This window comes from Bidens hawaiensis, unplaced genomic scaffold (genome assembly GCF_021521415.1).
Source record: "Bidens hawaiensis isolate Kalapana, Puna unplaced genomic scaffold, B.hawaiensis_p1.1 tig00015249_1, whole genome shotgun sequence".
Lineage (NCBI taxonomy): Eukaryota > Viridiplantae > Streptophyta > Magnoliopsida > Asterales > Asteraceae > Bidens > Bidens hawaiensis.
Window position 1 is genome coordinate 243,501 of NW_027492358.1, and position 15,474 is coordinate 258,974.

The window sequence follows — 15,474 nt, forward strand, 5'->3', positions numbered from 1 at the left end:
TAAACCCGAATTTTTTACCCTAGTAAATATGGTCGTTAAACTCATCAGTGTGCTCCCTCATGTGAGGAGTTTTGTTATCTTCTCAAATAAACCTCAATTCAAATTCACAAGCCCTCTCATATGAGGGGTGAGTTGTATTTGGTAATTTAAAAAATAAAAAAATTGAACAGTAGACACGCATTTGAGTTTTGACCTATCCCCTACAAGTCCTCATAAGGGCAAACAAATCAATAGCAACGTTTTCAATCTTTATCTCCTGCCAGGGTACTTTGGTCATTTTCTCCCATGTTACTTGACACTATAAATATCCCCATCACACCACTTGCTCAAAGCTCAAAGCCATTCATCAAAAACAAAATCTCATCTCTCTCATTTCCTTACAATTAAGCTTACACAATCCACCCCTTAACTTCAACAATATGACAAAAGTATACCCTAAAGCTGCTAGCCCCCCTCAACAGCAAACCTCCACCTCCAGCCGGAATATTAACCCCGTCGTCCTCACCGTTTGGAAAAAATCACTTCTGTTCAATTGCGATGGATTTACGGTCTACGATTCCAACGGCAATCTCGTCTTTCGAGTCGATAATTACGCTGGCAGCAAAAAATCAGAAGTTGTTCTCATGGACGCCTCTGGCCACCCTCTCCTCACCGTCCGCCACAAGGTATATATAAATAAACAGGGATGAGATCAGTATTGTACCGGTACCAAACCAAACGTGTTAAGAAAAATACTACACCAAAAACAAATGAAACCATATACTGAATACTGTACCTTTTTTTTTCATTATGATACCGGTACCAACTAGATTCGAAAACTAAAGGATGCTAGCACCGAAAACATTAAAATTTAAAAACAACAGTACCTATTTTTTTTTCTGGTCCGATACCGGTACCAATTAAATTCGAAAACTAAAAGGTACTTTTACCGAAAACATTTAAATTTAATAACCACAGTACCTATTTTTTTTCCGGTCTGGTACCAGCACCAATTAGATTCGAAAACTAAAGGTACTGGTACAGAAAACACTAAAATTTTAAAAACAAGTACCAATACTGGTACCAACTGTGTTGTACGGTAACAATGTACCGGTATTGGATAAATGGTGCAACATTTGATCATTTGATTGGGTAATTATGACTGAATTTGCAAATCTTTGAATTCAACAGAGAGCAAGCATTACCGACAACTGGCTAGTGTACGATGGAGAAACGACGGTGAATCCTCGTTTCTCGGTGGCGAAACACGTGAATTTAATGAAAGCAAAGTCGCTAGCTCATGTGAGTAGTGCAGCAGGATCACCGAAGAAAAAGAGCCTGGTGTACGAGGTCGAAGGCTCATATGCGCAGAGGTGCTGCGTGGTGTACGATGACAAGCGGCGGTGTGTGGCCGAGATCAAGCGGAAGGAAGCCGTGGGAGGTGTGGCGTTTGGCGGAGATGTTTTCCGTCTGGTTATGCAGCCGGAGATCGATTCCACGGTTGCAATGGGTCTCGTGGTGGTTCTAGATCAAATGTATGGTGGTTCTTCTAGAAGGTTCCATACGTGAATCACTTCCGACGTGAAGACAAATTGACATTTGGATCAAAATACTTCCACTTTGAGCTTGGGCTATAGGAAAAATAAAGAGAGATGGATTAGGTGGCCCAGCATACATTTGTTGGAACTGAGTATGAGTGAGTTTATAGACTGTGTACGCTGTTCTTCCGTAAGGAGATCATCAAATGTTAGAATTACCATAGTGACTTTTGTTTTGGTATATTATCAATTAAAGACTCAACTAGTTGTTGTAACTCGCGTGTTGCTATGGATCGAAAAAGCCAGTCTAGATTGTTAAACTTTAAGCGGGTGAATCAAGAACACAAACACGAGATCCGATCAACACACGATCGACTCTTTTATTAAGAAAACGACTAACGAGGAAAACTTTATAATTACTAACACATTGAACCAATGGTATATATAAACCATGGTTCCTAATCCTATACTAACTCAAATACAGAATTTGAATTCAAAACAAATAGGATTAAATAAAATAAGACTAACTTATCTTATTATAATAAACAAATTATTATATTAAATATTCTCCTAGACAATCTGATTTGGTGTTGGACACGGTTAACACTCCCTCTCAACACCAAACTTCTTCTAACCATGACACACACGAAGCACCTCAACTCAAAACAACCCGCGAATCAACACAACACGTCTTTCGACTTCGACTCAAGTGTCAAATTCAACACTCCCTCTAGATTCATACTTGTTCCTTTAAGGTCTTTCACAACCTTCAACACTCGTATATCTTTGGACTTGATTCTTGGACTCGTCACACGCCTTCACACAAAGTTGCATCTTGGTCCGTCACTCCTTAATCTACACAAGATCTAGGATATATTCAACTTACTACCTCTAAACACATTTGTTGCATGCCTTACTCCGGTGGTCTCCTACGAACCCATTGTTCGTACAAACCGAAACCATTGAGTCCGCTGTATTCTATTTTGACAGCCCCAAAACCATAACTATGTGGCCATTTTTAGCCACCGGTTCCAGCTCCGAAATTCACCTCTCGTTGTTGTCAACAACCTAAACCGCCAGTGACCTGTACATTACGATTTGGTCCCGAAATCGGATCCCAACATATGATGTTGTTGTCTCGTTTAGACAGCCCGATAACGCTACCACTCGGACTGTTGGGTCATCGATCCAACCCACTAAACTACCCCGACAAACGGAGATTTAACCATACCGACACTCGATCATGGCATAACATCATTGCTCGACACACAGAGCTTTAACCATCCCGACACACGGAGATTTAACCATATCGACACACGATCATGGCACAACAACATTGCTCGAAACACGAAGATTTAACCATCCCGAAACACAGTAATGGCACATCATATCACTGCCCGACACCTGGAGAGTTAACCATCCCGACTCACTGTCACACCCTCAAAATCCACTAACGGAGTTTTACCGTCAGAGGGTGTGAACTGGCAGGATCGGAATCATCAGTTATAATCAAACCATAAAATAAAGTTTCAAAACCATGAAAACGTTTACGAGTAATTTAAATGCGGAAGCGTAAAAACCTTTAATCAAAAGTTGCGTCATGCAGGACGACTTAAAACCAAAGATAATCGTTAAAAATAAGTTTGCATGACAAAAGCGTTTTCAATCAATGCATGTTCCTAAACCGCGCGCCCGCCTTGGCTACTTGAGAATAACATACTAAAAGTGTCAACACAAGGTTGGTGAGTTCACAAGTTATATAAAATAAATCGTTTAGCATTTGCGTTCAGCGTTTTACGTTAAGCGTTTTGCGTAACCACGTTACGGCGTTTTGCGTTACCAGATAGTGTTATGTCAAATTATATATCGATAGGTAGCTAGTCTATACAACAAGTATTACTAAGTGTTCGACACCGAAGCTGACTCGTTTAGTAAGTGCCTTGTCACCAGGTCCTCCAGACCATGGTACGTGTTAGCCAAAATTACACCCGCTCGACCTCCAGTCGAGTTTAGCGTTGGGTGGGGTTTGTCAAACCCAGTAGTACTACTCAACAGTGACTCGCTATTCTAAATATTAACCGGTTCGATGTGTAGGACTTCAAATATTTCTTTTGCCACTTAGCCTTTACAAGTGATATATAATTTATAACAAAATCTTAAATGCGTTGTGGAGTATGTTATCTCCCCCAAGTGAAAAGCGTTTGAAAACAGTTAAAAGAGGGGAAAGTGAAACTCACTGTTTGCGAAGAATTTCCCAAAATAAATCACCAAGATGCGCGTCACCGAAAAACTCTCTCTAACGTTCTAAAACAACAAAGAGATTTTTCTAAGTGTCGGAATATTATCGAGTCTCTAGACCCGGCACATAATACCTATGCACATAACATGTTTCGTGTTTCGTTTGTGAATCGTGTGTGACTTTAACAAGTGTTTTTGTGACACCTCACATGTGTAAGCAATCATATACGTTTCATGTATTCATATCGTACATTACTAGCAATTTTTCCCGTAAGGGCATTTTGGTCAACAAATAACAATTAACTAGCCATTATTCCCCATAAGGGCATTTTGGTCAAATTATGACAATCAATTAGCAGTTACTCCCCGCAAGGGCATTTTAGTCAAAACACGACAATTATCTTGCAATCATTCCCCTCAAGGGCAATTTGGTCATAACACGATAATAAATTAGCAAGTATCATATTTCATGCATTTTCACAAAACTCAGCAGCTAGTTTCACCGAGACAGAAATCCTACTAGAAAGATTTTACTATTTCACCGATCATAGCATCTCAATTAATTTACCAAAAATCATCACAGAAGCACATATGTCTTAGGTTTCCAGAACATATTTTATTACATTTTTATTCCTCATAGTTTTCTCACAATCATCAAATCAATACAGCAAACTCATAACAGTCAGATTCATGCACAACAGAATGTTACTTGCAATTCCCGTTAAACGAAAAATCCAATAAATGCAAGACCACTTGGGTTTGGTTCCTAACTCAATGAGTCAACTTCCAGAAGTGGAACCAACCCAATTGGTCTCGTAGTTCATGAGATATAACATTTACAACATAACCTAACAGCAGGTCTAACAGCTCAGCTTTGCACAACGTTTTTATAAAATCATAAAAGTTAACTTCTACTTGTCCAAAAATTACAAACTTATACTTTATAGAAACTAGACTCAACCTAGTTTACTGCAGTACCCACAATCTCAACCAACTTTCACGTTTACACTTCGTTACAGTCACTTAAACATCGTATACACATTCTGTCCAGAAACTGTTTGCATCCAAACTCCACATGATAACAATCTATGAACTATCATGCATTCATATAACCCTCTAGACTCCATAAACACCATCCATGCACATCAATTACATATTACATACTTGATTAGGGTTTGTGTTTGAACTCAAATCAAAGACACAACAATCAACATGCAACAAGATTCAATCTAGTTATCAAATCATCATTCAATCAACAACAATCATATTAGTTATACATACACACCAAATCGGCTGCCTAGGGTTTTCAATTAACCCATTAAACATCAAAATCAAGCAACAAGAATGTAAAGGATGATCAATTATACCTTCCTAGCACCTAGTTCTTCAATCAAACACTTGATTTGATGTTGTATGTGTGTGTATTATGGACGGCAGCCTTAGGGGAGGGGTATGAGAAGCTCCGATCGGGGTTTTTGGGTTTAGAGTAATAATGCGTTAGGGTTTGTTAAGGATATATTTATAGATATACAAGTTACACTCAAGTCCCTCTACTTTCAAGTGTTACTTTTCTAGCCTAACTACTTGTTTACATCTTGAGTTAACGTCTATAACCATGTTATCACATAACACATAAGTCTAACACATAATTATCACATAATTACTGTTTTAACGTTTTTCGTTTATTCATCAATCGTTTGCGTCAACTCGTTTGCGTTTCGGTGCAAATCCCGAAAGACTACACATGTAGTAAGTGTTAAGCGTCATTTAAACCCTAGTTTAAATGTAATGAAGTGTGCGTTATAGATTCAATGATCTTAAGTTTGAATTGACAGAGTTGAGTTAACCTGAAATTGACGATTGTCACATCATTCCCATGTTAAAGAATTTTCGTGCCGAAAATTTGAGTCAAGTCGTGATGAGTGTCTGAAAAAGTAAGAAAAATTTCAGTTTGTCATACTCACGGTGATGGCTCATCATCACCGAAACCTTCAACTCGATGAACACCAAAACCAAGTTGACACACAACCTCGTTGTACTTCGTTATATCGGCATACATGAACCACCTTATACCTCCCTCACTATCACTAATTAGCCGGTCAACCACTATGAATCAGTTAAACATCTCTCGAAAAACAACTTCAAACTTAAACCAAGGAGAGTTTCAAAAGTGATAATCACAAAAAAACCAAGTAAAGAGTTGCACTTGATCCACCTCTTCAGTATGAACAAGAAAGAACTTGAAGAGGTAGGTCCCAGCAGAGCCCAGTTGGACCCGCAAGACTCACCTTTAAGGACGTCTGCGCAGAAACCAACTGGGTCCGCAGGACCCACCATGCTCAGAGACGTGACGTCCTTACGCGCAGTACGCAAGCTGTTCCCGCAGGAAAAGCCTCCCAATGGTGAAGTACTCTGCCTGTTCCCGCAGCTGCGGATACAAGCCATCAGGGAAGGCTATCTGCGCAGCAAAGCTACACGCACAAGGCACTTAACTCATAATAATTCAGTAATGTCACCTGAAGAAGGAATGAGCAAAGCCGGGAATACTCCCGCACAAAGCCGGGAAAACTCCCGCCCAAATGAGCCAGTCCGTACGATACTGGAGGATCTTTTGTACTGTACCTGACGAGGTATGGACAAAAGATCTGACCAAAGATACGACAGCTCACTGACAACAGTATGACGAGCAGCACGCTCTTGTACTGTATGTCACTATTAGCCGCTGCCTACTCACCAACCTGTCGGAGGACGTGCATGGCATGGCCTGCAGTTGGTGGAACATGAATAGTACACAGCCGGCCTGATCACTATCAGCCGCTGCCTATCCACCAACCACCAGCATGGCATGTGCGTAGCCCACAGTTGGCAGAACAGGAACACTATTCAGCCGGCTGTACCTGCTTGGAAACCTACCTTCGGCTATAAATACTCCAACACCTTGGAATGGTATTATCTCATCTTATATCTTATATCATATCTCATATCTTGATATATTACCTGATATCTGCTCTAGTCATTCTCTTAATATACACTTATATTCAAGAGCAATCTAGTCTGATTCTCACGCCGGAGGGTGGTCACAAGGAGGTACACCCCCCTTCTCAGTGACGAGCTCCCGGTGTCTGTTTTGCAGGTTATCAGAAGAACCATCTTTGCCGGATCTAACCCCTCGTGGGAAACATCTATTTAACCCCCAGATTATTCGTAATCTGCCCGGGGTCGATTAGTGTTTCTTCATTGGCGCCATCCGTGCATAAAAGCTAGAACTTAATTCTTTCAGTTTTCTCAAAACTTCTGGAAAGATGGTTAAAGTCACTCCGGTCCAAAAACCAACGAGTGACCAAGAAACCCCGGTAACCACAACCCCAGCTACTGGGGGGAATACCGGCGACTATACAGTTTTTACGAACACCACCCCGGTTACCCAAACCGGGGCAAGTGCAGTAAAATTTACGAACACTACCCCAGTTACCCGAGCTGGGGCAAGTGCAGTAAATAATCTCTCACTGGGATTCACCGATACCCAGTTAGAGAGACAACGGACGAGGCTCCCCCGCCAAACACTCGATGAAGTTAAAGCGTGGGCGGAAGCACGTCAAAAAGAATTCCAAGCTGAGTTGGATGAACGCTTACGTTCACTCCAACAGGCTGATGAATTCGGAGAGTACTTGGACGATGATTCGGAGGAATCCGATAGTGACGCAAACCCTCGTCATAGGGCGAAAGGGAAGCGTAAGGAAACGGACTCCCAACCGAGAAGGCATTTTGGAGAAACCTTCAAACCAAAAAACGCGGGGGGAAACCCACGTGACTTCTCCAAAACATTTAGACCAACTGCTGCAAATGCGGGAACGTCCAAATTTGCAAGGGACATTGCGGAAGCAATCGCCCCGAAAAGTGCCAAACAGATGTCCAACATCGGCACTTACGATGGTATATCTGATCCAGACGATCATTTGAACAGATTCATAGCGGGGGCAGCCGTCAGTAGTTGGACGGAACCCACGTGGTGTTACATGTTCCAAATGACGCTTGTTGGGGCAGCTAGAGCGTGGTTCGATCGTCTACCGGTCCACCACATCTACGATTGGGCAGACTTCCAGCAGAAGTTCAGCCAACACTTCAGCCAACAAAGAAAGTATACCGAAGAGCAATGGACAATCTTCAATTGCATTCGAGAAGAAGATGAATCTTTGCCAGAATTTATCACTCGCTTCAACTCAAAGAAGCTAAGTCTGGGTAATATTAGCGAAGATCTTGTTCGCGCTGCTTTCATCCAGGGCGCGAACGACCCAGAGCTCATCCGCACCTTAACGGGTAAAGATGGCATGCCATCCACATGGGATGCCATCATGACAGCAGCTAAACGCTTTGCGGAAACGGAGAAGCAACTGGGTAGAGATCTCCCCTAGAGCACAAACCTCTACACCCAGAAAACAAGAGAAGACAACGTCCTTACCGCCCGACTAAACAAAAAGCGGAAGCTAGGCATTTGGCAGTCAAGGGTAAACTTTGACACCTCATCCGGCTTGCAACATCGGTTAGGCGGAAGGGATAACGTACAGTCGAACCAGAACTCCAGATGGACGCCACTCACCAAAAGCGTCACCGAGATATTCGCCACTGAGAAGCTCCCATGGCCAAAGGCTCCAATAATCCGACATCGTCACAATGCTGATCGGAACAAATACTGTGACTTTCACAGGACAAAAGGCCACAACACTAAAGAATGCACAGACGTGAAGGACGTCGTCGAAGCATTTGTCAGAGATGGGACGCTCGCGCACCTCGTGGCGTAACGAACGCTGAGCAGGCTGATGCGTGTAGAACCCCAGTTGGGGAAAACACGAATAAAACTGCAGCTTCAATGTTGGAGACTACATACTGCGTAAACAACGAGATTCCGAACCAAGTGCATATCGGCTCGAAAGGCTCGATGACACTCCCAAGAACATGGAAGGGAGCTCAATTACACAGTCTGCATGTAGATCAATTCCAAACTTGTAAAAGAAAATGCCCAGAGCCACTTCTAATGGAAATGATTCTCCTTATCACATTGACGCTGATGGTCTTACATTTATACTTACGAACTTTTCACACTGATATGCCGGTCTTCACCGCATACATAAGTGGGGAAAGAAGTCGTTGCGTGTGGAAGGCGGCAAAACCCGCATAAAAAAAAACGGCAAACTTCACGCAGGTCAGTCATAGGTAAAGTTTGGTCATCCCACTAAATGAAAGAGCCGGTCCTAACCGCACAAATCATGATAGAGGACACCGAACTAACCTATTGACAACCATGCGTCGAACGGTTAATTTATTCAAAACACTGATATGCCGGTTTTCACCGCATAAATAAGTGTAAAGAAGTCGTTGCGTGTGGAAGGCGGCAAAACCCGCATAAACAAAAAAAAAACGGCAAACCTTCACGCAGGTCAGTCATAGGTAAAGTTTGGTCATCCCACTAAATGAAAGTGCCGGTCCTAACCGCACAAATCATGATAGAGGACACCGAACTAACCTATTGACAACCATGCGTCGAACGGTTAATTTATTCAAAACACTGATATGCCGGTTTTCACCGCATAAATAAGTGTAAAGAAATCGTTGCGTGTGGAAGTCGGCAAAACCCGCATAAACACAAAAAAACGGCAAACCTTCACGCAGGTCAGTCATAGGTAAAGTTTGGTCATCCCACTAAATGAAAGTGCCGGTCCTAACCGCACAAATCATGATAGAAGAAACCGAACTAACCTATTGACAATCGCGCGTCGAACGGTTAACTTATTCAAAATACTTATAGAAAATTTCTAACAGAAGGATCAGGAAAACCTCCACGCAGGTCAGATATTGGTAAAGTTTAGCCATCCTAAGTGCAAGTGACGGTCTTACCCGCACAATCACGAAGGAGGAAGCAAAACTTCAACCTATTATCTACCACGTTCAAAGGTTAACTTATTCTAAACACTTAGAAAATTTCTAAAGAAAAGATGAGGAAAACCTCCACGCAGGTCAGATATAGGTAAGTTTAGCCATCCTAAGTGCAAGTGACGGTCTTACTCGCACAATCACGAAGGAGGAAGCAAAACTTCAACCTATTATCTACCACGTTCAAAGGTTAACTTATTTAGAACACTTGGAAGGTTGCTAATTTAAACTAAAGTATGCATGAGCAAGTCATATAACGTTTGTAAAGCAAGTCATCCAGTGAAAGTAGCGGTCCTACCCGCACAAAGATTTATATTTCATAATAATTCATTACAAGAATGGCCGGGTAACTACCCGCCTACATGAATATAAATCTATACAATGTAAACATATCCTAACAGTGGGAAGGGATCTTAAGGTTCAAGCTTCAGGACCACTCTCTCCAAACCCACTTGTACCCGCACCATCAGTTGGCTGTGGCGGTTCAAGGAAGGTCTTTAGAATGGCTAGCCCATCATCAGCAGCAGCAACTTCGTTCACCTTCTCCACCACCGGATGCGGGAAGGCGGCATACTGGTTCACTGCTTGGTCATATACAGCTTCAGTATCCACATCATATAAAGGGAAGTTGGAAGGCGGGATGCCTTTCTCAACGAATCCTAGACCAAGCAGGAAGCCGGCCTTTTCCCCATCCTCATGAGAAGCGTTGAGGGCTGCGCTCATGGCATCGTCGTATGATGTGTCCGTGAAGACTCGATGCACAACCTACAAGAAAAAATATAAGTATCAAAACCTTTTCTATTTACAAAGAAAAGCGTAAAGATATTATAAAATTACGCATACCTGAGACAACGCTTCTCAAAGAAGCCATTCCTTGGCAACCAGAGCCTCCTGGAGGGCGGCTTGAGCTTGGTTACGGGCGCGTTCGGCTTCACTTTTGTTAAGGTTGGCAAGCAACACTTCCTTAGCAGCAGCCTCTTCAACGCCCTTTAGCTTCCGCTCAGTGTGGTCAAGCACGCCCCTCTGGTCCAAGATCTCTTGGAGCTTCTTGGCGTCTTCCATAGCCAAGGCATCATGAGCCTGCTGGAGCCTCTCTAGCTTGGCTTTAAGCTCCTCATTCTCAATGCGTAGAGGCTCAGCAACAGCTTCAGCCTTGGTGGCCCTCTCAGTTGCGTTCCGGGCAGTTTCCTTAGCCAGCCGAAGCTGTTCATTAACAGCTTGGGCAGCCTTGGAACGGGCCTCGAGACGGGCCTGAACTTCAACTTCAAGGGCCTGGAAGGCCTTCTCCTTTTCCGCAGCCACTGCGGCAAGCCTCTTGTTCTCCTCCCGGATGGCCCGCGCCTGAGCCACTTCCAGGCTACGCGCCGTCTTTAACTTGTCGTTTTCACGACAAAGTAACTCGACGCGCGGCTGCATCCGGGCAAGGAGAATCCGCAATTCATTCGACAGCCTACCCTCCTGGTAGCTGGACATGGCTTCCCCCAGCGCACCGGCGGGGGCGGCGTGGCGCGCCCATTCGACGCATTCTACAGGCGTCCGAAGGGTTGTTCCTAGGCGGATGTTCCATCGTGGAACATACACTTCATTGGAATCCGACACTGCAAAAGCAAAAAAGCAGTTAGGAAAGATGATAAAATATATATATATATATATATATATATATATATATATATATATATAAATAAAGGCCAAAATAACCCTACGCACCTGTAGGGTCGACGACAGGCCTGTAGCCGCCAAACCCATCACCCGAACCTAACGGATATCCATCCAAGAGGTCAGGCAGATGGGAAGGAGGCAGAGATTGGCTTAACGCCCCAACCCCGGACATACCTGAAGGACCGGCCGTAGTCGCCGGCGCAGGAGGAGGCATAGCGGAGGCTGCCTTGGTAGAAACCAGCGGAGGTGAACTCACCGGAGGTGAACTCACAACCGCGGCAGCGGCTGCGGAAGAATCCACAGTAACATTCACTGCCGGCTCAGTGAAGGAATCAGTAAATATGGCACTGACAGCCGGCGGAGATGTCATCACAGTTGGAACAGTTGGCTCAACCGGGTGAGCAACTGAACCAACTGAAGCAGGCGCAGACGCCTGGGTCATCGCCTCAGGTAGGTTGACCAAACCTACCGTCATGGGTCCGGAGTTGCTCCCCCCCGCTCCACCCTGGAATGCGGTAACATCCACGCCTGCACAAAGAAGATATAAGTATAATGGTGGAAAGCTATGCAGTTAAAGTAAAGGAAGATTATACTTACGGGTTTTCTTGAGCCTAAAGGTTCTGACAGGCGGGGACGAACCCGATGGAGCCGGCCTCTTCACGCCGCTCACCGTCGTCACACTGGGCTGCCCGGAGGTGACAGCCGTCTCAACCTCCGGAACAGTGGTCTCACTACCACCAGGGTTCCCCGCCGCCTCCTCGCTCTGGGTTTCCGAGTCAGACCGGACAACCGGATCGGCGGTGGAGGCAACCTTCGCCTTGCCCTTCGCGCCAGTGGCCTTCTTTTTCCGCACCAACGGAGGACCATCTGCGGATTCCTCATCAGAAGATGACAAGATTAGAGGAATTCCAGCAGAGGTTTCAGCATTGAGAGGTCGAGGGTTGAATAACTCCTTACCTGGCCGCGTGGCACTCAGAATGGGGTGGCCTGGCGGGTAGACCTCCACAAACCGATCACTCGTTTGCTCCAAGATGGGCAACTCGTTCTCATCGAGAGCACGAGTACCCATCCGAGCGGGACCATCAGCCTCCCGCGGATGCAGGAGCGACTGCAAGTCGTTTCCCTCTGAAATAAAAAGAAGAAACAGTTAGAAGAAAAACCTATATCAACAAAAAAGACAGAGCATACCGTAAGGGACAGAGTTCAAACCGTATTCGAGGACGATGGGAATCTGTGACGCCTCCTTTCACACCCGGCTCATCCCGAGCATCGCCATCCCAGACTCCGCAAAGCGGTACACCGGAGTCTGGACCCGGGAGATATTGGCGAACCAATCCGCCTCCTGGTAATTGGGGGCGTGAAGGGCGGGGAGTGCTCTCCCATTCTTAAACGTCATCGCAAGGGGGACGAAGCGAGCGGAGATATAGAAAAACTCCCGCTTCCACGACCGAAGACTGCGCTCGGTAGCGCAGATCTTCAAACCCTTGATCCGATTGACCAAGGTGTACCACCCCTGGATGCACCTCCAGGAGTAGAAAGTCATCAACCGATCAACATGGGGCTCCACGCCCAGAATGAGGCACACCCACTCAAAGTGGCGGATCTTGGCGATCGCCATCGGGTGTACCTCCGTCAGATGCACACCGTACCTCTCCAAGACACGGTATACAAACTTCGTCAGTGGGAACATGAGATTCCCATAAACGAAAAATGCAGCGTACACCCCTATCTTGCCCTTGGGGGCATCGTACACCGTCTGGTGTGGCTCCGGAAACTCAGGCTCGAACGGCTCGAGCATGAACTTCCGGACGATGTACTGGTAGAGGTCAATAGGAAGAGCGCACTGGCACTCGCCAGCAGTGCTCTTGTCGTCCTTTTCGGACGTCGACGTCGGGTTCTCGACGAACAACTCAGACTCCTCGGCAGTGGCCTCAAAATCACGGGTAGAAGACATGTTTTGGATGTACATAACAACGATTTCAGAAGAATGCTCGACGGAATGGTGAGTATTCGCCGGAAATCGTTTAGAAGATGAAGAGAGAAGTGAAAGTGTGAACTAAGGTGCACCCTCTCGCCCTTTATATACTCATCGCAATTAATGCGATGAATTTAATGCGGAAGATAGAGAAATCGCAGGTGCAGTGAAACTATGACACGTGGCAAAGAGCAAGCTGGCAACAGCTGTTGAAAGGACGCGTGCCATTAATTTCGCGGCCACGCGCCCGAAAAATCGCGCCCACGCGCCTGAAAAAGCGCCTGGAATTACCATATACTGTCACGTCGCCATAACTTCCTGCACGTCCTGACACTGTCAGATGAAACCATCGGACGACGTTTCACCAGTTTGGACTGTTCTTATCCTTTCACCAACTCTTCGAATTTCAAAAAGATTCAAAAGTAAGCGGGAAAATACCCCTTACCTTGGCAACCAAGTAACTATAAGACAGATGCGAGTACAGTGTTAAGGCAAAACCCTTCACATACTTAGCACCTGCAGGGAATTGAAGCCAAGAATACCTCGGCAACCAAGTAACCATAAGACGGGTGCGAGTACAGTGTCAAGGCAAAACCCTTCACATACTTAGCACCCGCAGGGAATTGAAGCCAGGAATACCTTGGAAGTAAAGTAACTATAAGACGAGTGCGGGTACAGTGTCAAGGCGAAACCCTTCACATACCTAGCACTCCGCAGGGAATTGAAACCAAGAAGGATCTTCTGGGCAGTGCTTGCGGAAACGGGAATAACATCCCCGCATAGCGGGAACGTCGAGAACTAGATTGTTTGAACCTCCAAGATGGAATTGGTTGTTTAAACATAATTGATCACTATGTTCAAAACTACCAAAACCTCATTGAGAATCTACACAAGTGGAACTCAACGCTCCTGACTTGCGAGGAGGTTACAGACCTACCCGCATCACACCCAAAGATCAAGCAGAAAAGTCGGGAATTTCTGCACGTGACATTAGGACTTCCGCGGGAAGAATCCCCATGGAAAACCTTGAAACTAAACCCTTTTCAAAACCCTTTGCTTAAGTCCAAAAGTTCACCTCACTTATTAAATTCATGAGAAGAACATTGGACTGGGGGGACTTGAAGAGGTATGTCCCAGCAGAGCCCAGTTGGACCCGCAAGACTCACCTATAAGGACGTCTGCGCAGAAACCAACTGGGTCCGAAGGACCCACCATGCTCAGAGACGTGACGTCCTTACGCGCAGTACGCAAGCTGTTCCCGCAGGAAAAGCCTCCCAATGGTGAAGTACTCTGCCTGTTCCCGCAGCTGCGGATACAAGCCATCAGGGAAGGCTACCTGCGCAGCAAAGCTACACGCACAAGGCACTTAACTCATAATAATTCAGTAATGTCACCTGAAGAAAGAATGAGCAAAGCCGGGAATACTCCCGCACAAAGCCGGGAAAACTCCCGCCCAAATGAGCCAGTCCGTATGATACTGGAGGATCTTTTGTAATGTACCTGACGAGGTATGGACAAAAGATCTGACCAAAGATACGACAGCTCACTGACAACAGTATGACGAGCAGCACGCTCTTGTACTGTATGTCACTATTAGCCGCTGCCTACTCACCAACCTGTCGGAGGACGTGCATGGCATGGCCTGCAGTTGGTGGAACAGGAATAGTACACAGCCGGCCTGGTCACTATCAGCCGCTGCCTATCCACCAACCACCAGCATGGCATGTGCGTAGCCCACAGTTGGCAGAACAGAAACACTATTCAGCCGGCTGTACCTGCTTGGAAACCTACATTCGGCTATAAATACTCCAACACCTTGGAATGGTATTATCTCATCTTATATCTTATATCATATCTCATATCTTGATATATTACCTGATATCTGCTCTAGTCATTCTCTTAATATACACTTATATTCAAGAGCAATCTAGTCTGATTCTCACGCCGGAGGGTGGTCACAAGGAGGTACCCCCCCTTCTCAGTGACGAGCTCCCGGTGTCTGTTTTGCAGGTTATCAGAAGAACCATCTTTGCCGGATCTAACCCCTCGTGGTAAACATCTATTTAACCCCCAGATTATCCGTAATCTGCCCGGGGTCGATTAGTGTTTCTTCAGAACTAAAATGTAACTTTGGCTTCAAGGAACTAATCCCACTCA

At 45.1% G+C, this 15,474-nt stretch overlaps 1 protein-coding gene across 1 annotated transcript; it reads left to right on the top strand.

Moving 5' to 3' along the window:
* Positions 1-334: 334 nt before the first annotated feature.
* On the top strand, positions 335-1,575 carry LOC143548781 (protein LURP-one-related 8-like). The gene is made up of 2 exons (XM_077039868.1): positions 335-665; positions 1,171-1,575. Exons 1-2 carry the CDS (start codon positions 420-422, stop codon positions 1,546-1,548), a joined length of 624 nt encoding a protein of 207 aa, XP_076895983.1. The 5' UTR covers positions 335-419; the 3' UTR covers positions 1,549-1,575.
* Positions 1,576-15,474: the final 13,899 nt, after the last annotated feature.

What these genes read in the sequence shown, in the direction of transcription:
- LOC143548781 (XM_077039868.1), top strand. Translation starts at nt 420, where the DNA reads ATGACAAAAGTATACCCTAAAGCTGCTAGCCCCCCTCAACAGCAAACC. An exon ending in TCCTCACCGTCCGCCACAAG is followed by an intron (nt 666 to 1,170) that starts GTATATATAAAT and finishes TGAATTCAACAG; the next exon opens with AGAGCAAGCATTACCGACAA.